The sequence below is a fragment of the Cuculus canorus genome, chromosome 24 (assembly GCF_017976375.1).
Source record: "Cuculus canorus isolate bCucCan1 chromosome 24, bCucCan1.pri, whole genome shotgun sequence".
Taxonomy (NCBI): Eukaryota; Metazoa; Chordata; class Aves; order Cuculiformes; family Cuculidae; genus Cuculus; species Cuculus canorus.
The window spans coordinates 6,458,044-6,477,982 of record NC_071424.1 but is presented as its reverse complement, the minus strand read 5'-3'; the positions used below and the strand labels follow the sequence as shown (position 1 = coordinate 6,477,982).

The window sequence follows — 19,939 nt, the reverse complement described above, 5'->3', positions numbered from 1 at the left end:
CTTCTCTGAAAAACACTTTCTGGCTTCAAAGGTTTGGATCTTCTTTTCAAAAAGAAAACATCACTGTGAGAACTTCGAGCATCTTTACATTCAAGAAAGAGTTTTGCCTTACAAATCCTCTTTTAAATAATTTCTTCATTTGATCATTTATGCTTTTCTTTCCTTAAACTCCTACCTGTTGGACTGCTAATTAGCGTTACCATTGAGTGCTACTGCTTTGCTCACTGCAGCTCAGAACTGTAACACCACACCCTGTGAATGCAGCTGGAAAACAAACACGGGGCAGGGGGTGTGTAAATTACTTCTGGCCATATAAAAGCTGGAAAGCAAAACCTCCTGCTTCTTTCCGAACAGAAAACAGGACTACTTTCGTTAGCACCAAAAAGATTTTAAACGAACAGTTCCAGGGAGCTTCTTTCAAATCATAAAATTTTACATAAAAGTGTGTTTACAAATAGTTTCTGCTTTGCACTCAGCTCTGCCCGTCATTGACTGGAGTTATATACATACAGACTAGCGCGGCAGCTGCAACCGCTTGCAATGAGACTGCAGAATTTATTTGAGAAATAAAAATGGGATTTCCTGGTTCCTAGCCATTCTCTTCAGGATGCCAGATCCAGTCACCCGTCGGCTGCTGCTGACTTGAGAGAGCGCTAAGCTTTCGGCGAGAAGGGGTACTGTGGGTGCCACCAGTCCAGGAGCCGCACGCTGTGCACGGGGTCCAGCACAACCTGCACCCCTTGCTCAAGGCGAGGTTTCTTGCCATTGCGAACCGGAGCATCCTGGAACACCAGACGCACGCGATGATGCCTCATGTCTGTGCTCACATTGATGGTGAACTGCAAGGAAAGAGAGAAGGAGCGCTTCAGAAAATCAACGCAATGAATAAGTTCTTCGAAATCGTACAAGTTTAAGGGACTTCAGGTGAAAAAAATACACTCTGAAAACACAGATTCACTGCATCCATACCAGTTTTCTCTGGCTGCCAGCACAGTAATGCCAGAAGTAGCCTTCAGAGGAAGTCTGGAACTCACTGCCCTGCTCATAAGTGAGGCCAGACAAACACTTCAGGGCACAGATCCCTTCCGAAACCCTGGCTCACAAGTACCACCGCATGTGCTGCCCCACACTTTACTACCGCTCTTGCTTACGAACGCCTCCTCTGCTGCTGCCTGGAGCCAAGTTTGGGGAAGCTGGTTCAAAAACAGCTCTTTCTCCCAGCAGTCAGGGAATAGAAACATATTGCAACAGTTTGCTTATAGAGGTTTGTACTCTCAGAATTCATTGCCTTGAGATGAGATATTCACCTGAGGGGGGAAGACTCCTTTTCTCCTGCATCCCTACCTCCTGAATCCTGCTGTTCTGCTCTAACTGCTGCACAACCACAGCTCCTCAGACTCTTTGCATCATCTGTATCTGCTGCACCAAACAGAATCATAGAATGGTTTGAGTTAGAAGGGACCTTAAAGCCCATCCAGTTCTAATCCCCCCGCCATGGGCAGGGACAGCTCCAGGGATACGGAGACACCACTGCTCTGGGTAACCTGGGCCAGGGCCTCCGCACCCTCAGCATGAAGAATTTCTTCCTAATGTCTAATCTAAATCTTCCGCCTTCTAATTTAAAGCCATTCCTCCCCGTCCTATCACTCCGGTCCCTGGTAAAAAGTCCCTCCCCAGCTTTCCCAGAGCCCCTTTCAGGTACTGAAAGGTCACTATAAGGTCTCCTCAAAACCTTTTCTTCTCCAGGCTGAACAACCCCAACTCTCAGCCTGTCCTTGTATGAGAGGTGCCCCAGCCCTCGGATCACCTTTGTAGCCTCCTCTGGACTCGTCCCAAATACAGAAGAGCTGATGGAAAAGCCGAAGCTGAACTGAGCAGATGCTCGGCATTTCCTCTGATCATTAACCATAGATTTGCAGAGTTGGTTTGCTGGCATAGCAGCGTGGCATCCACAACACCAAAGCAGTGTCCTCTCCATCTCCTTAGAGAAACTGGCAGCTTTCTCAACACTTACCAAGGTAAACGTCATGCCCATGACTATTGGCACGAAAATGAAGTTGAAGGTGGTGATCTGCAGCAGACAGCAATCCTGATCCGGATTTGTATGGACTTCTTCATACTGAATCGGGGGCTGAAGACCTTTGCAACACTTGCTCTTAAATCTGGGAGACTTGAAAGAAAGAGAGACTTATTCAGCTAAGCAGAAACCTATGAGGAGAGCTTGGCAGCTTCCCGCTGCTGCTGACTAGCAGGTTCTCACCGCGTTCCCATGTGCCATAAATAACAAAAAGCCATCACTCAGGACATGCGATTTGCAGGACCGTTTCCTTAGAGGGGAAAGCTGCACAATCCCCAAGGTTGCCTGAAGCTATTTGCTTCTCCTAAGACCTATTACTGGAGGTTTCCATTGGCAGTGCCGGCTTTTTCACTTCTCTGGGAAGTGGCAAAACCAGAAGTTTCAGATTTTTACCTACGTTTTGACCATTATAGTCAAATATTCTGGTTAGTGGTAGTAACCAGTAGCAAAGTCCCAAAGACTAGATTACTTGGGGTAACAAACGATCCACATCTTAAAGTGGAGAAAGGATACAACATGAGGAAATAAAAATGTAGGATTCTAAATGTCTTGGCAACACAGACTGAAAGCTGACTGCGGTTTCAGAGTGTGCTTTAGTTTGTCAAGGGAGTCAGAGCTTCCATTTATTGTCTGAATGCATAAAATGCTTTCATCTTCCTTTCTACCACCCAAAAAAATCACTACAGCTTCAACAAAAGCCCCAGCCATTCTGGTTCTTCTTTCATACCTGCTTTTTGAACTTGAAGTTGAATTCCCACATTGCTTCTTGTCTGTTCCCTTCAATCTTTTTGCACCAGAAAAGCAGACACTGAGGTGGGAAACAAAAAAAAAGAAACAAAATTATGAAACCCTTAGAGGCACCACTTTAAATAACCTTTAGCAGAGCATAAGGGTTTCCAGTTACAAACACAATTACACAGGAGGCATTAGGAGCCATTTATTTAAATTAATTATGTCCAAAGAACACACTCAACGGTTTAGGTCTCCCAGTTTCCAGCTGGCCAAGTCATCGTGCAACTGGATGACACGACACGCAGCCACTCACGTACAGAGCAGAAAAATCCCTTGCAAAATTTGTCCCTCTCATAGGACAGAGAGGTACAGACTCAGCTCTATCTCCCCCTGCCGCCCGAGGACTCGCATTAAACTGGACTCCAAACAAGACTAAAGCAAGGAACAACTGAAAATAGAATGAAGATTGAGAGAAGAGAATCCAGAGGGAAAGGCAAAGACTGATACGTGAGCTATAAGGTGATGGATGAGAGTTCCTAAGCCACTTTGGTGTCAAAAGAAGGTCCTGACAGCACGAGGCACTGACTGTCACATGTCGGAGTATGAAAACTCTGCCAAGTTAGCAGAATTTGACCAATCTACTGTCCCTGCTTTAAAGTAAAATGAGAAAGGGGCCTCAAACAGCATCAGAGGGAACCAGCGCTGCCCTCCCGTGCAAACACACACCAAGAGTCCTCCAATTTAATCCAGTTACCACTGTGTGGTCCACATTATCCATCCCAGCATGCAGCGCTCATTCTAAGGCAGAAGACTCAGCAGCACTTCTATGTTAAAGCAGTGAGTAGGAGCAACTCGCCTTCAACAGCTCGGAAAAGAATCACAAACTAGCCCGGCCACCACTGAATGTTTCCACACCACAGACGCCAGCTCACCACAGCCGGTCTTATCTCTTAATACTATCAGCAGGAGAAGAATGATACAAGTAACGACAGCTCCTCAGGACCCATACACAGCCTCCTCTACGCCACGAGAAGGCTTGGCTGGGTTGCAGGGTGAAGCACATGTTCCATTTAATTCCAGTATATCGTGATCACAAATGAAACAAGGCTGGAGCTGGCCTCCACCACCAGAGCTCCGCAATTGGAGAATCGAGGCAACACGAGTCATCTCCACCAACAGAGTCCTTACAGGACCCTTACCTCCACAACTTTCATGAGGGGAACATGTGGAGTGATGCTCAGAAACATGCACCAAGTAACCCTCACCTGAGAGGAGCCCTCATTTTTTTACCAATAAAAACGTTTTCCAACACTTTTTAACCCAGGTGAGCAGCAGATGCTGCAGAGTTTTTAACTCCACCACTGGTGGCATCTGTGGTTCACCTGCAGAGCCAGCCTGGGCTAGCAGCTTTGGTGATGGCAAGTAGTGAAGCACAAAACGGTCAGTACCTCCTAGGGGGCAGAGGATGTCATCCGTGGGTCAGCCGTCCTGCCCTTCAGACGCGCCGTACGGCCTGCCGCTCCACCAAAAATAATGGGGGTGTCTTTAAAGGGCAAACACTTCCTGCTGACACCATAACGGCTCCAGTGTCCCACACAAGCTAGGCTAGGAAAAGAAAACAGGAAATTAAAGAGGAAAAGCTGGATTTGGTAACAGCCAGGACTGGGGTCTCCTCTGGCCACATGCAGTTTATGTAGGCACTTGCCATTAGTTTCAATGACCCATAAAGGCATAATCAAAGCAAGAACGTGGGGAGGCAACATTAGATCCTCCTCCGTAACCACTGTGCCGAGGCATTTCCATGCACAGTAACAAAAGTGGAGCTCAGAGCCTTGCAACACAGTAGTGCAGCAAGACAGGACTCGGTGTGGCTCTTCTATGCTCCAAGGAGTTAGGTCAAACATTGATAGTCCTAGCAAAGCCTCACCACCATTTAATTTCCTTTTAAAAAAGCTGAATCATAAAAGACTGCACTTCAAGAATCTTCCTCAAATCATTAGTACAGAAGAAGCACTAGCAGTGGGCACCAAAGCCGTTATGATGTCAACATGAATGCTTCCAAACAGCTAACTCTGCCAGCAGCGTCTCAGGGTTTGTGTTACCAGTCACACTCCCAGATGCAAGTAGCAGTAGGAAATCGGACTCTGCAGGACTAGGATTAAGTTAGAAGTTCCTAGAAATGTTTTGCTTTTTTGTTTTTTAAGAAAGACATTACCACAGCTGCTACCCCAGGAGGAGAAATGAAGAGCTCTGGACGCAGAGATAGGACTGCACACAGAACAGTGGGCTCTCCTACTGCTCTGCAGCACCACCTGCTTGCAGAACTGCTGGATCCTCCCTAAGCAGTCCGACTTTTCCAGTATCCACCGAGGGAGGGGAAAGAAGGAAGAAAGAAAGGAGGGATGTCACATACAGATAGCGGAGGTTGCTCTATTTTGCATGGGAAAGTACAACTCTTGAACCAAACCCACTTCAGTTTGGCTCCGCAAACCCTATTCAGCAGCTTCTGAATTTAGATTTGGAGGATTCGCATTGTTGCTTAAGCTGCTCACAGAGTATCAGCTAGTTGCAAGTTAAAACCAAACAAGACACACAAAGACATTTCAGAGTTAATGGCCAACAGCAATTAAAGAGGAATGGATATGCAAGTGTTCCAAGCTGGGATAGCAAAGGGAATTGCCTGCCCATACCAGAAACAAACCCTTTACAGCCCAACACAACTGCAGCCCCAGTCCTAAAGCAACAATTGCTCTACACATTTGCCATGCTCACAGCCTCACTGCCCTCCCTTGCCCCGACACCGAAGACGATCGATGACCTATAGGGATGCAGGATGACGTGACTCCCTTTCAGAGGCTGTCAGTGTCTATCCTCATCTCTCCAGCTGCCTGCTATAGAGGAAAGATTTATTCTGGCAAACAGCTTCAGAACAAAGCAGAAGGTTTAAAAGCTGATCCTACTGCAACCTTCTTTCAGCAACGAATTTGCAACAGAGAAGGTGAGAGCTGGAAACCTGACTAGCAGTTCTGACACTGAGTGAATCAAGGGCCTTTTTGCCGATTAGGTGTTGTGGCAGGACTCGTGTAGAAGCTACCCTGAAGAGTAACAAGGATTCTCCACAACTCCACAGACAAAAGTAACCAGCATGCTTTTAAGTATCAGTGTTCAGTTAGTAATCACCCTACACTAAGGCTTCACTGGTGACCATCTAAATATCACCTATATTCCTTCTAGAGAGAGAGAACAAAAAAACAAGAAGACCAACATCTCAGACACATCCAACTTCCTTAGTGATTCTACTTACTCTGGAATTTTTTAAAGTGCTGGGAGTACTGTCTGGAATAGCTGGATTCCTGGAGACTCGAGAAGCGAAAGGCTCGTACATGTGGTACAGCGACCGGATGACACACGCACGGAGACAGTGCAGCTTCTCCATGGATTCTGGCCGCAAGCGGAGAGGCAGGTACGCGCCTAGACTGTAGTGCCTACAAAGCCAACGACAAACCCAAAACACTGAAGGGTCAGAACACCTGAGACAGGCAGAAGAGAGCTATGGAGAGACCAACACAGAGAAAACTGAACATCTGATTGATCAGAGGACCTCAGACCAGCTCTTAGCGCTGCAGGGTTTGGTGAAACGTGAAAGGTTGCTCTACGTGAAATCACATCCCAGGCTCAAAGACTTGTGCTTCAGACAGGTTCCCAGCATACATGTAGTATCTCTGTCAATGATCTGGATGAGGGGATCGAGTACTCCCTCAGTCAGTTTGCACACGATGCCAAATTGGGCAGGGGCATCGATCTGCTGGAGGGCAGGAAGGCTCTGCAGAAGGACCTGGACAAACTGGATCCATGGGATGAGGTTCAACAAGGCCAAGTGCCAGGTCCCACGCTTTTGTCACAACAACCCTGTGCAGCTCCAAGCATGGGGAAGAGTGACTGGAAAGCTGCATGGCAGAGAAGGACCTGGGGGTGCTGGCTGACAGTGGCTGAACAGGAACCAGCAGTGGTCCAAACAGTCAAGGCATCCAACAGCATCCAGGCTTGGATCAGCCATGGTGTGGCCAACAAAAGGAAGGCCAGGAGCAGGGAAGGGATTGTCGCCTTGGAATTGGCACTGGTGAGACTGCACCTCAAGTCCTGGGTTCAGTTTAGGCCCCTCACTCCAAAGACATTGAAGGGCTAGAACGCGACCAGAGAAGGGGAATGAAGCTGGGGAAGGGGCTGGAGCCCAGAGGGTCTGGAAGCGGCTGAGGGACTTGGGGTTTGTTTAGCCTGGAGGAGGCTGAGGGGAGACCTCATTGCTCTTTACAACCACCTGAAAGGAGGTTGTGGTGAGGTGGGTGCTGGTCCCTTCTCCCAAGTAACGGGATAGGATGAGAGGAAATGGCCTCAAGTTGTGCTAAAGAAGGTTTAGATAGGGTATTAGGAAAACTCCTTCCCTGACTGAGTGGTGAAGCCCTGGCAGAGGCTACCCAGGGCAATGGGGTGGTGTCTATCCCTGTGGGGGGTTCGAAAACCATGTGGCACCTTGGGACATGGTTTAGTGGGCATGGTGGGGTTGGACTGATGGTTCAGCTTAGTAGGCTTTTCCAACCTTAACGATTCAGTGATTCCATTCTATGATAAGCACATCACATAGCAATTCCCCTACAACCCCTCATGGACAGTTTGCCCACAGAGACCGGGTGGTGTTTTAGCTCCACAGGATGCACAAATGCCTGTGGATTCCTGCAGGTTCTTGAGGACTCCTTCTAGCTGGGCTTGCCTGTGTGCTTGCAGACAGCTGCCCGAGCAACATGAATGCCTCTGCTCAAGGGTCACTCTCTGATCAGACACCAAAGGAGCCTTTGCTAGGGAACTGCAAGCCAAAACCAAGACGTAAGGTGCCCACACCTGCTATCTGCTCTGTACTCCTCCTTGCGCCTCCTGGGCAACATACATGAAAATGTAAGGAAAATGCTCTGCCCTGAAGCGAAGACAGTGATGTGCCCCAGGACAGAGGATCTGTTTCAAGTTTTCACCTCCTCTTTGCTCCTATTCTTGTACTGCATTTCTAATTTACTTCAGCTACTGAGACTGCTCAGTAGCCTCAGTTTCTTTCATGCCACCTTGATTACAGAAAGGTGACCGTGACCAAAGTCTGTCAGGCAGGTAATGACACCAATGTTACTGTAAGCACTGAGGGCTTTTCACACAAAGCAGACTGTTACAAGCAGGATTATGTAAGGCCATGGCAAGCAGAGAAGCACATGATGCTTTTGAGATTTTGCTTTGACATTTTACACAGTGCACATGCGAATATGCCACAGATCCAAAGTAGATCCGACATATTGCAACCCCTTACCAAACACTGACCATTATGTCAATACACAAATACTTTAGGTCCCTATCCCACAGGGAAATATTCCTTTATTTGCACCTCTGCAGAGAACTGGTCACTGGTGAAGCCTCCTGCAAAGAGTTTAAACATGTGTTAGTCTCACCTTCTGTAGAGCCTGGTCCAAAAGGCGGCAGTGCAAGTAACAGTCCAGGCTTTCTTGCAAATCAAAGAAAACCGGACGATGTCTTCAGGGCGAATGTAGGAAGCCAGTAGCAGCCAGATATCAATGGGGTATTCTTCTCCGTCACCCCCATCAGGATCTTCTAAAGGCAACGAAAGTACATTAGTGTGGTAAATAACCTCTTTATCAAGTCATGTCCAGAGGCGTGTGCTTTACTACTGGCAGCACACACTATGCAGCTGAAATACACACATACACAGAGCCAGCCAAACAAGCCCGAGTTAGCACGACGGCATTATCCCTGCAACCGAGCTCCTCCAGCACACACTCACCCATCAGCACAGGCATCGCACACTCTCTTCCCTGGACATGTGCCACCAGTTATCCCTGCTGCTCTCTCTGCCCAAATATGCAGAGTGGCAGATTCAGAGAATTAATTGGGGCTGAAAGTGTTCTCTGGAGGTCTTTGTTCCGAACAGCTCTGCTTGAGGCAGGCTGAATTGGATTGGTTTGTTCAGGATCTTGTCCAAGTTCTGACTCCATCCAAGGATGGAAACCCCACAGCATTTCTGGACCCAATTTCAATGCTTGACCCCTTCACAGCTGAAAAATAACACCTTAAGGGGAGAAATAAAAACTGGATGCCAAATACAGAGGCAACTTTATGTAAAGGAGGGCTAAGCTGATGTATTTTTACCAAAACTGTTCATTTAATGGTCATCAAAAGATGCTTTACACTAGGAGACCCTTAACGTTAAGATATTGCCAAGCTTGTCAATTCTTTATTCATGTGGCCACAATATCTTTGTAGGAGCTCTGCTAGGGAGGGCAGGCATTCCTCTCTGGCAACTGCCTAAGCACCTGCTTTTCTTAAATCTGTAATTTTGTTAAAGGTTCTTGGATGGGAAACTTTTAATGCAATTCACAGACGAAGAACAGAATGGCCTGTTCCTCCCCTCAGAGGTGTCAGAACTGCTCAAACAGAACTGGAGGTTCAGAAACTCCTTTCATACCTGAAATGTTGTTTAACACTGGTTTTAAGTTCCCCAGACGCTGCTCCGAATTTAAGTTCTTGTAAAGAACATAAAGAGCTAAATAATACCAAGCAGTGGGAACGCTTAGAAAAGAGAAAGCAAGCACAGGCCTGGTACACAGCACTAACAGAGAAAACTGCTACGAGGTTTATGAACAAGTGGCATAAAGGAGGCATTTCAGAACTGGAGGGCGCCAGACCTAACCATGAGACAGCAGGTTAATAACAAAGGCCAGTGCTTTCTCCTCATGTGATAATTGCCACGTTCACTGCCAAGGAAAGCTCTGGATGTCATGATCGTTTCCCTGCACCACAACAGACTGATAGCAGGCACACCCACAATGGGCTGCTGTTTCAGCTCTGGCTCAAGAAGCCACCAAAATCCTCACTTCACAGCCAGAAGTACCATCAGCCTGTTCTCATTTTTTCTTCCCTAAACACATAGCAGAAATAAGAGAAGGTTGTGGTAGGACAGAACACTGTCTGTTCAGGCTCCTAACTCCTATAACCCCAGCCACTCAGATATTCTTATTTTCCGAGAAGCCACAGGGATAGCTCAATAAAAGAGATTATTCTCCTACCCCAGAGGAGCACTGAGCATCCACAGTCCGTAGTGGAGGGTCATGTGTTACACAAACTGGTATCAGTATTAGTAAAATCACGATTTTCTAAAGTTCAAGAAACCAAGTCAGAATGTGTTTCTCAAGCTGAAAGAAACCTGCCATTAGAAATTCCCGTGGGATTCCACGGGGCAGGAGAACAGTCTGGCATTTACACTGCGTTGCAAATTGCTTTCTGCGGAATTGCACACATTGTAAACTCTGGAGGATACCTGGAATCAACCTACTACAATACCACTAGGGCCAGATTCACTTGCTTGCTGGAAAGAGCCCTCTGAACCCATTTCTAACAAACCACAGCCCTGGAAACGTCCGGAAAACATAGCCTGGGTTTTCCCAACAAATGCACCACAGACAACAGCCCTATTTTTATCCCAAAGCAAACCCTGCTTTCACCAACCTGTTTTCAATGAAGTAACACCTCCAGTGGTAAAGTTTCACCACTCTTTCCAAGACTTCCATTTGTTTTCAAAGGCTGAGAGAAGTTCACTGAAAGCAATAAGCTCTCAGGCCTTAGTTTCATGCCCAAGGTTCTGCCTTTGCGAAAAGCCAACACCTCTGAAGAGTCCCAGCAGGTTTAAAAGTGATATGACCTTTGGCATTTCTTTGTGCACATACAAGTTACAGGATGCCCCGAGAGCCCCATGACTGGCCTGTGAACAGCGATCGCTGACGCCACCCACAGAAGGTGCAGAAGCAGCCCATGCAGAGTCCCCAGGAGAAGCTGGGACGGTACCTTTGTGCCTTTTGCTTTTCTTTTTTCTGGACGCAGTTCGCCCGTTGATGCTTTCCTTTGTATCCATTTCATCGCTGCTGTCACAAGACTCTCCCGATATGGAGAGAACTTCCTCAGCAGGAACACAGGAAGCTTCTAAACCACAGAGGGATTTTACTAGAACGACACGCAATCACACAGTAAGTATCCCAGCAGAGAGAAAAAGGTGATCCAAGTTCAGAGCATACTTTAGTGGAAGCACGCTACAGCCACTGCTAAGAACACAAAATGCATTAAAGCTTCCTGGTAGGTGACTCAGGCAAGTAAATCCATGGCCGAGATTCACCTTGTCAGAGAACGATTAGGGTGAGTGAGCTGGAAACAGAATTATTCAGCTGCTTGTTTTCAAGAGTGAACAATGAGGATGGTTACCAGCACATTATGCGGAAGATGCCATTGGTTTAGCTGAAGCTGTTGACAATTCTGAACAAAGCCAGCTCTTTTCCTACAGCGCTGACTGGTTCCCCCACATACCAGAGCTGCCTCGCATGACTGCCCTGCATGTTGTACAGAGCCCGCACCTACTCTGCGATTGTGCTGCCAACAAAGAAGACGCACTCCCTTCTCAGCGGGATAAAGAGATCCTGTGGCTGACTACACACAATCCATCAGTGACAGAACTCGGTGCCAAGCATACAGGAGCTCCACCTATCCTAGAATTTAGAGAAAGGAAAGACCTAATGAGGAAAACAGCAAGTCGGGTCAGTTGTTGTTTTGGCTGATTCTTTTCCGGGGAACATCGGGTGTTTCAGGTTTTTTGCCGCCTCGGGGGAGATGTTCAGACACATCCCTCCTAGGAAAAATTCTTTTTAAAACTTGATCTGTAAACTGAGGGCTCATTAGGGCAAAAAAAAACCACCTGTGAGGCAGTAACGACAGTCTTGAAAAAGAAAGGTGCAGTCCTACGTTACAGCTGTATGGGGCACTGTCACGGAGACCAGCATGGTAACAGCACTGCAAACACCTTGCAAATAGCCTGGAAAACCCACTCCAGAAAGCCGAATTTCAATCTAATGTGCTTGGAAGAAGAAAAGTACTTCTACCAGGAAGCACCTGACCATGCCAGGATTGCACTGCTCAAGCTTTTCTAGCCTAGCACAAACTGAAGCCTGGGATCCACATCACCATTACAGCCACCAAAACGTGCTACCTGAATGAAAGGGACAGAGTAGTAGGGGCCAGGGAAGATCAGGAACTGACCGTAAATAAATTCAGGTGAGACGTTCTCATTTCTAACCACAGAAGGTGGCTTTGGAATGGTCATACAGCCGATGGAAAGAGGCTTTGGGCAGAGCCAGACTGTACCCCCTGACTAGAGACTCTGTCAAACCTTTGTTCAACCAGTTCTACCTCACTTTGCAGCTGACTCTGTAATCTGTACACATTCACTATAGCGGTCAGATTGTATCATGACCTTTTACAGACAAAAAGAGAGACAAAAAGATGGCAGTAGGTTATGACATCAAATACAGGCAAGTGAGAGTGGACAACAACTGGCAGACACTCAGAGAAGGGTTTAGAAAAGGAAAACGTCTCACCCTGCAAGGGGAATAGCAACATCTGTGAACAACAAAAGTGCATTCACACGCTGAATCACACTGCACTGCGATCCTGCAGAGAGGCGCTCTGTCTTCAGCTCACAGGGGCTTAGGATGGGGAGGAAGAAAACCCAAGATAATTCCACCTGGCCTTTGCTCCCCTCCCTGCTTGCTTGCAGTTGAATGCAGAGCAATGTTTACTTGGAGCCAACAGAGAGGAAGTGAGCGAGGCCAAAGGCAGAGCTGACTGCTGTCCTCACGCCCTGCAGGCTGCAGCAGATAAGGCTGTAGCATGTGTCATAACCACACCAGATAAGGCTGTGGCACAACCCTGGAGCTGAGGAGAGATCCCAAGGATCTCCACGTAACTAGGGAAAAGACCCAGTGACTCTGGACTGCAAAGGCCTGAGGAAGAGGTGGGCAGGGAAAATGCTGTGACCTGGAGTCACCTGGATAACAAGGTGATAAGGCAGGATTTAAGGAGAGAGGTTAAGTCGGACAAAGCAGGTGATGTTGGATGCAAGGAAGGGCTCCTGGGGTGAAGGAAAAGACAATAAACAGTCTTCCAGGTACTTTGCTGCAGTGCCTCAAAGAGCGAGCACACAGAAGGGGGAACAGGAGAGGGAATGACGAAAGGGAAGTTCCCAGCCTATTACAAAGGAGAAGGCAAAAGAGGGAGGCACCCCATCTTAAAAGCCTAAGAAGTAGCAGCTAAAAAGGATACCAATCACCCTCACTGGAATTTGCCCATGACAAGCAGTCAGGCAAAGGGAACATTTCCTTTAAGCTTGGGAGATTTCATCAACGTTAACAAGAGTTTTCCTATACGAAGGGTTCAGTTGTCACTACCAGTGTAATAACATTCACCTCCCATACATGCGACCAGCTGCAGAGAAGAGTCAAGATCTAAAGATTAACATTGCTGGAGCAAACAGGGTGTGCAAGTTCAGAACTAAACACAAGGAGGAAGTAGATAAAATATTGCAGCACCTTTCCAAGAAACTGCTTGTTTACAGAGTTCACCAAGGGAATACCACCACACTCAGAAGACCTTGCAGAACAGAGTGGACACAGAACTACCATCACCTTATTCAAACTGCAAAGAATTTAACCTCCTATAAAGTTGTCTACAGTTTTATGTGGGATAATAAAGACTCCCATCACCTTATTTTCTGCTTCAAGCAGAAGATAACATCCAATAGTGAATGGAAAAACACCTTCCATTGTACGCATTAACAAAGACTCAGCAATTCTTACTGGACTTCCAACAGGCTTTCTGTAAAACCTCCCAAGATCCTAAAAACCCAATTCTAGAGTAACACAGACTCATTTTCAGCCACCAGATGAGAGAGATTCTCCCAGGACACAGAAAAAGAGCTTCCCACGTCCTGCAGAGGCTGGCAGGAGGAGGCGGCTCCCCGGGGCACTCACCTTCCTGCTGAACTGCATTGGCCACGGCTTTTTTCACCCTCCCAGATTTCACGACAGCTGGGTCTGAGTTAGCATAATCTGCCACCGTCACTGCAGGAGAGCAGGGAGACACGGCGTCAGCAGGATTATGGATTACAGGGGAGGGGACAGAAGGGCCAAGAGCTGCCACACTCCCTGGAAAAGAGGCTCCTGCTGCAGGTGCACAAGCAGGAAAAGGAACCCCTGGCCCATCTACCAGGCCCACGGCATGCCCTACCCAGCCCACCAGCTTCTCCCTCCACTTCAGCCCACATCGGACTCTGCAGCCCCTCATGCTCAGCCTGACTCGAGTCTGACTGATCCTCAAGCCCAGGCTCGCTCCCCACTCCCACATCGGGCTGGAACCCCTGGCACCCGAGGCAGCTCTGCCAGCACATACGCGGGCGGGCCCCGTTCCCCCGGGCCGCTCCCCTCTCCCAGGCCAAGCCCAGGGCGAGGCCATTTCGTCCATCAGGCCCCAACCCCGCTCTCCTCTCAGGAGACCCCGACACCGAAATCCTTTTTGCATCAACTCCGGCCCTGCTCTCCCTGCCTCCTCTGCCCCGCTTCCCTCCCAGCCCCGCTCATCCGAAAGGCCCCGGCCCCGCTCCCCCCGGGACGCCAGGGTTTCCCTGGGTGCTCTGGCCTCGCTTCTTCACTCCCCTCAGGAGAATCACTTTCCAGGACGCCCCGGCCCCGCTCTCCTCTCCAGCGCCGCTGCTCCCTGGAGGCCCAGCTTCGCTTCCTCAGTCCCCCACGGAGACCCCAGCCCCGCACCCCGCTCTTCCCAGCCCCGCTGCCCCCGTTACCCCCCAAGCCCCATTCCCCAAGGGCATGCTCCCTCCCGGAGGTCCCTGCTCCGCTCCCCAAGACCCCGCCCCTCCGGTTCGGCCCCGGCCCCGCTCCCTCCCAAGCCCCGTTCTCCAAGGCCCGCTCCCCACTCCCTAAGGCCCCGCCGCCCCTCACCGCGCTCGGAGCACACGTCGTCCGCGCGGAACTTGAGGCGCTTGCGGGCGCCCCGCTTGGGCATGGCGGTGGCGGCGGGCCGGCCGCGAGGGGCCATGTCCCGCCCGGGCCGCAGCGGAGCCGCGGGGACAGCGGGGACGGCACCGCCCCGCGCCATGGCGTCACCAGCGTGCGACCGCGCGGCGAGATGACGTCACGGGGAGAGGCACAGCCCCTAACCCCCCCCAGCCCCAGTCCTCCCAGTTGCGAGGGCAGTCGTAGCCCTCTCCCCTCTCCCAGGAGTGAGGAGACATGAGGCATTGTACAACTCTCCCGATTCTCCCAGTCATGTTGACGTTCGAGGTCAACCGGGAGGCTGCTCCAAGGTACTCATGCCCCTCTCCCAGTCCTCCCATTAACAAGGGGCTCCAAAGCACTTGTGCCCCCTCCCAGTATCCAGGGACTCTGAGGCACTCGTGCCCCTCCAGTCTTCCCAGTAAGGAGGGGCTCCGAGGAACTCGCCCCTATCCCAGTAACTAGACGACCTGAGACATTGTGCACCACCACCCCCCCCCAGTGATGTTTAGATTCGAGGTGGTTGCCCCTCCTGGTCCTCCCAGTAAGGAGGGACTCTGAGGCAGTTGTGCCCCAATCCCAGTCCTCCCAGTATCCAGAGGCTCAGAGGCACTCATGCCCCAATCCCAGTCCTCCCCAGTATCCAGGGGCTCAGAGGCACTCATGTCCCAATCCCAGTCCTCCCCAGTATCCAGGGCCCTTGAGACACTGTGTACCCCTCCCAGTAACACTGAGCTTTGAGGCGTTTGCTCACCCCCCAGTCCTCCCAGTAGTGAGGGCTTCTGAGGCACTGGTGCTCCCCTCCCAACCCTCCCAGTAACAAGGGGCTCCAAAGCACTTGTGTACCCCTCCCAGTAACATTGAGCTTTGAGGTGGTTGCCCTTCCTAGTCCTCCCAGTCACGAGGGGCTCTAACATACTCGTGTGCCTCTCTCAGTCCTCCCAGTATCCAGGGGCTCTGAGGCACTGGTGCCCCCCTCCCAGTCTTCCCAGTAACAAGGGGTCCTGAGACATTGTGTACCCCTCCCAGTCTTCCTAGTAATATTGAGCTCTGAGGTGGTTGCTTGCTCCCCAAACCTCCCAGTGGTGAGGGCTTCTGAGGCACTGGTGCTCCCCTCTCAACCCTCCCAGTAACAAGGGGCTCCGAAGCACTTGTGTACCCCTCCCAGTAACATTGAGCTTTGAGATGGTTGCCTCCCCCCAGCCCTCCCAATAACAAGAGGCTCTGAGGCATTTGGGTCCCCTCCCAGTAATGTCGAGCTTCAAGGCAGTTGTCCCTCCCAGTCCTCCCAGTATGCAGGGGCTCTGAGGCACTCATGACCCCCTCCCAGTCCTCTCAGCTGCAAGGGGCTCTAAGGTAGTTGTGTGCCTCTCTCAGTCCACCCAGTATTGAAGGGCTCTGAGACACTCATGTCCCCTTCCCAGTAACAAGGGGCTCTGACATACTCTTGTCCCACTCCCCAGTCCTCCCAGAATCAAAGGTGCCATGAGCCACTTGTGCACCTCCCAGTCATCCCAGTAGCAAGGAGTTCTGAGGCACCTGTACTCCCCCCCATCCTCCCAGTAATGAGGGGCTGCCCCATCCCTGGAGGTGTTCAAGGTCAGGTTGGATGGGGCTTGGAGCCCCTGATCCAGTGGGAGGTGTCCCTGCCCATGGCAGGGGGTAGAACTGGATGGGCTTTGAGGTCACTTCCAGCCCAAACCATTCCATGATGACATGAAATCCACAGCTCTTCTGCTCTCCAGGCGTGGCCAGGAGCTAACAGCGTATATAACCGACATTCCTGACTGTACCTCTCTCTCTCAGTGTTTCTTAACATACATTAAGAGCATTTTTTCACCAAAGAAGATATCTGATGATTGTAAAGAGGTTTGATCGTTCAAGACTGGGAAGGCTGTGCCTTGACAGAAATAATATTTCTAATTCATCTGTTTTTAAAAGAATTAATAGGAATTCAGGGCAGTTCATGCAGACCAATCTTGGTGCCGACAGCCTTACTGACATCTTCAGTCCTTGAAATCGTGTTTTCCTTGGACAATGCCATTCATCAGTGTCATTTGAGAACTGTATCAGAGAATCATGGGATAGTTTGGGTTGGAAGGGACCTCAAAGCCCATCCAGTTCTAATCCCCTGCCATGGGCAGGGACACCTCCCACTGCATCAGGGGCTCCAAACCCCATCCAACCTGGCCTTGAACCCCTCCAGGGATGGGGCAGCCACCACTGCTCTGGGCAACCTGGGCCAGGGCCTCCCCACCCTCACAGCAAAACATTTTTTCCTAAGATCTCATCCCAATCTCCTCTCTTTCAGCTGAAAACTGTTCTGCTCATCCCATCCCTGCACTCCCTGTTCCAGAGCCCCTCCCCAACTTTCCTGGAGCCCATTTCTGGGGCTGCTCTAAGGTCTTCCTCGAGCCTTCTCTTCTCCAGGCTGAACAATCCCAACTCTCCCAGCCTGTCCTTGTACAGGAGATGCTCCAGTCCTTTTATTATCTCTGTAGCCTCCCTTGGACTCCAACAGCTCCACGCCCTTCCTGTGCTCAGGGCTCCAGAACCGGACACAGCTCCAGGTGGGGTCTCACCAGAGCGGAGCAGTGGGACAGAATTCCCTCCCTCACCCTGTTGGTCCCACTGCTCTGGATGTTGCCCAGGACATGGATGGTTTCTGGGCTGCAAGCGCACATTGCTGGCTCACATGGAACTCCTAATCCACCAGTACCACTGTATTATTTTTTAAAAGCAGAGGTTGATTTGGCTTGGAAAGCATGGAAAATGGAAATTTTACCAGGATGTGACAAAACCAACATGAAGGCAGTTGTATCCCAGTATGGCTGGTGTTCGGATGCAGCACACTCACTCCTCCAGTGGGTTGGGGACAAAAAGCCCTCCATCCAAAATGCTGAGGGATGCGCTCCATGTCCACAACAAACCTGATGAAAGGCTGGAGTGGTGCTGCTTTCTGGTGACAGCAGTGACCCCATTTGCTCCCAGCTACACCGCTGAGAAGCGCTCTTCAGTGATGGCTGGGTGAGGGATGCCCAAGGATTCTGATGGTTGTGCGAGGGTCGGAGCAGCATCTTGTGGCTTTAGGGGCCCCAAATTAATTTTGCATTTGCTATGAGTGCAACCTCATCAGGTCTGCAGATGACATCAAGCTGAGTGGTGCAGTTGTCACACCAGGATGGGATGTCATTCTAAAGGGCCTGGACAAGCTGGAGAAGCAGGGTTGTCTGAACCTCATGAGGTTCAACAAGGCCAAGTGCAAGGTCCTACACTTGGGTCAGAGCAACCCCGTTTTCAGTACACGATGGGGAATGGTGTGATTGGGAGCTGCCCTGTGGAGAAGGACTTGGGGTGCTCAACATAAGCCGGCAATGTGCGCTCGCAGCCCAGAAGGCCAACCGTGTCCTGGGCTGCATCCAAAGCAGCGTGGCCAGTAGGGCGAGGGAGAGGGAGAGGATTCTGCCCCTCTATTCCTCTCCTGTGAGACCTCATCTGGAGTATTGTGTCCAGTTCTGGAATCTTCAACATAAGAAGGAGATGGAGCTGTTGGAACGGGTCCAGAGAAGGCTACAAAGATGATGGGAGGGCTGTAGCACCTTCCCTATGAGACAGGCTGAGAGAGTTGGGTTTGTTAGGCCTAGAGAAGAGAAGGCTCTGAGGAGACCTTATAGCGACCTTCCAGTCCCTGAAGGGGCTACAGAAAAGCTGGAGAGGGGCTGTTCATAAAAGCTTGTGGTGATGGGACGAGGGGAAACGAGTACAAACTGGAGAGGGGCAGATTCAGACTGGACATTAGGGAGAATTTCTTCACTATGCGAGTGGTGAGGCACTGGCCCAGGTTGCCCAGGGAAGCTGTGGCTGCCCCATCCCTGGAGGTATTCAAGGCCGGGCTGGATGGGCTTTGGGCAGCCTGAGCCAGTGGGATATCCCTGCCCATGGCAGGGGGGTGGAACTGGATGATCTTTAAGGTCCCTTCCAACCCAAACTATACTGATTCTATGATTCCTGTCCCCTCCCAGGTTTTCCTGCCCCCCAAGGAGGCTCAAGAACTCCAGATGCTGCCCTGCCGCCCCGCGTCCCCAGACCCCCCTCCGCTGGCGCGGCCAGGTGGGGGCGTGGCCAAAGCAGGGGGGGGCACGGCCAGGTGGGAGGGGGCGTGGCCAATGCAAAAGCAAGAAGGCCAGGTGGGAGGGAGCGTGGCCACCCGGGCGTGCCCGGCCGTGGGCGTGGCCAGTGGGCGTGGCCAGGCGGAGACGGTGACGCAGTGGGCGGGGCCAGGCGGCAGCGGCGGCTTCCAGCGGCTTCGGCGGGCGGTGAGTGCGGGCGGGGCCGGGCGGGGGGCACCCGGGAGGGGATGCTCGGGCCCCCCCCCCGGGGATGCACTCGAGCGGTCTGCCCGCTTAGCCTCCCCCTCGGGGATGCTCTGCTCCTCCTAGGGATGCTCTGCTCCTCCTAGGGATGCTGTGGTCTCCCCAAGGATGCTCTGCTCCCCCCAAGGATGCTCTCTTCCTCCCGTGGGGCTGGATTCGAAGGATCTGCCCTTTTCGTCTCCCCCCCCGAGGATGCTCTGCTCCTCCTAGGGGTGATTTGCTACCCCTAAAGATGCTCTATTCCCCGTGTAGGGGGCTGGACTCGAAGGATCTGCCCTATTTGCCTCCCCCCCGGGGTGCGTTGCTCCCGCTGAGATGCTCTGCTACCTCCCTGGAGCTGGACTCGGGATCTCTGCCCTTTCTGCCTCCCTCCCGCGGATGCTCTGCTCCCCTGAGGATGTTCTGCTCCTCCTAGGGATGCTTTGCTGCCCCCCGAGCAAGCATGCTCTATTCCCTGTGTGGGGGGCTGGTCTCGGGGGCGCTGCCCTTTCTGCCTCCCCCCAGGGATGCTCTGCTCCCCCCGGGGCTGGTCTCAGGGGGCTCTGCCCTTTTTGAGCACCCCTCACCCCGCGAGGATGCTCTGCTCCCTCCGTGGGGCTGGACTCGAGGTTTCTGCCCTTTCTGCTTCTCCCGGGGATGCTCTGATGCCCCCAAGGATTCTCTGCTCTCCCCGAGGATGCTGTGTTCCCCCCATGGGGCTGGGCCAGTGTGGCTTTGTACCCCGTTGCCCCCCCCCGGGCGGGGCTGGGGATGCTCAGCTCCCTGGGAAAGGGTTCCTCGGTCCAGAGGTGCTTTGTCTCCCTCCCTGTTCCCCCTTG

At 51.2% G+C, this 19,939-nt stretch overlaps 2 protein-coding genes across 7 annotated transcripts in view; one reads left to right on the top strand and one right to left on the bottom strand.

Moving 5' to 3' along the window:
• Positions 1-163: 163 nt before the first annotated feature.
• TMEM183A (transmembrane protein 183A) lies at positions 164-14,864 on the bottom strand. Of its 4 annotated transcripts, none has more exons than XM_054087342.1 (8): positions 14,695-14,864; positions 13,711-13,800; positions 10,703-10,858; positions 8,296-8,452; positions 6,114-6,294; positions 2,805-2,885; positions 2,015-2,170; positions 164-839 (listed from the first exon to the last, which is right to left on the bottom strand). In XM_054087342.1, the coding sequence occupies exons 1-8, from the start codon at positions 14,849-14,851 to the stop codon at positions 654-656; spliced, it is 1,164 nt and encodes a 387-aa protein (XP_053943317.1). In that variant the 5' UTR covers positions 14,852-14,864; the 3' UTR covers positions 164-653. The 4 variants fall into 4 exon arrangements, with proteins under 4 accessions (XP_053943317.1, XP_053943318.1, XP_053943316.1 ...); XM_054087341.1 differs by having other exon boundaries at positions 185-839; positions 8,296-8,455; XM_054087343.1 differs by lacking the exon at positions 10,703-10,858 and having other exon boundaries at positions 8,296-8,455.
• Positions 14,865-18,950: 4,086 nt separating this feature from the next.
• Positions 18,951-19,939, top strand: part of PPFIA4 (PTPRF interacting protein alpha 4) — a 74,125-nt gene continuing 73,136 nt past the window's right edge. For all 3 annotated transcript variants that reach the window (XM_054087334.1, XM_054087333.1, XM_054087332.1), the window contains exon 1: positions 18,951-19,064. The gene's annotated coding sequence lies outside the window, so the exon portion shown is untranslated. The remainder of the gene's footprint in view (positions 19,065-19,939) is intronic.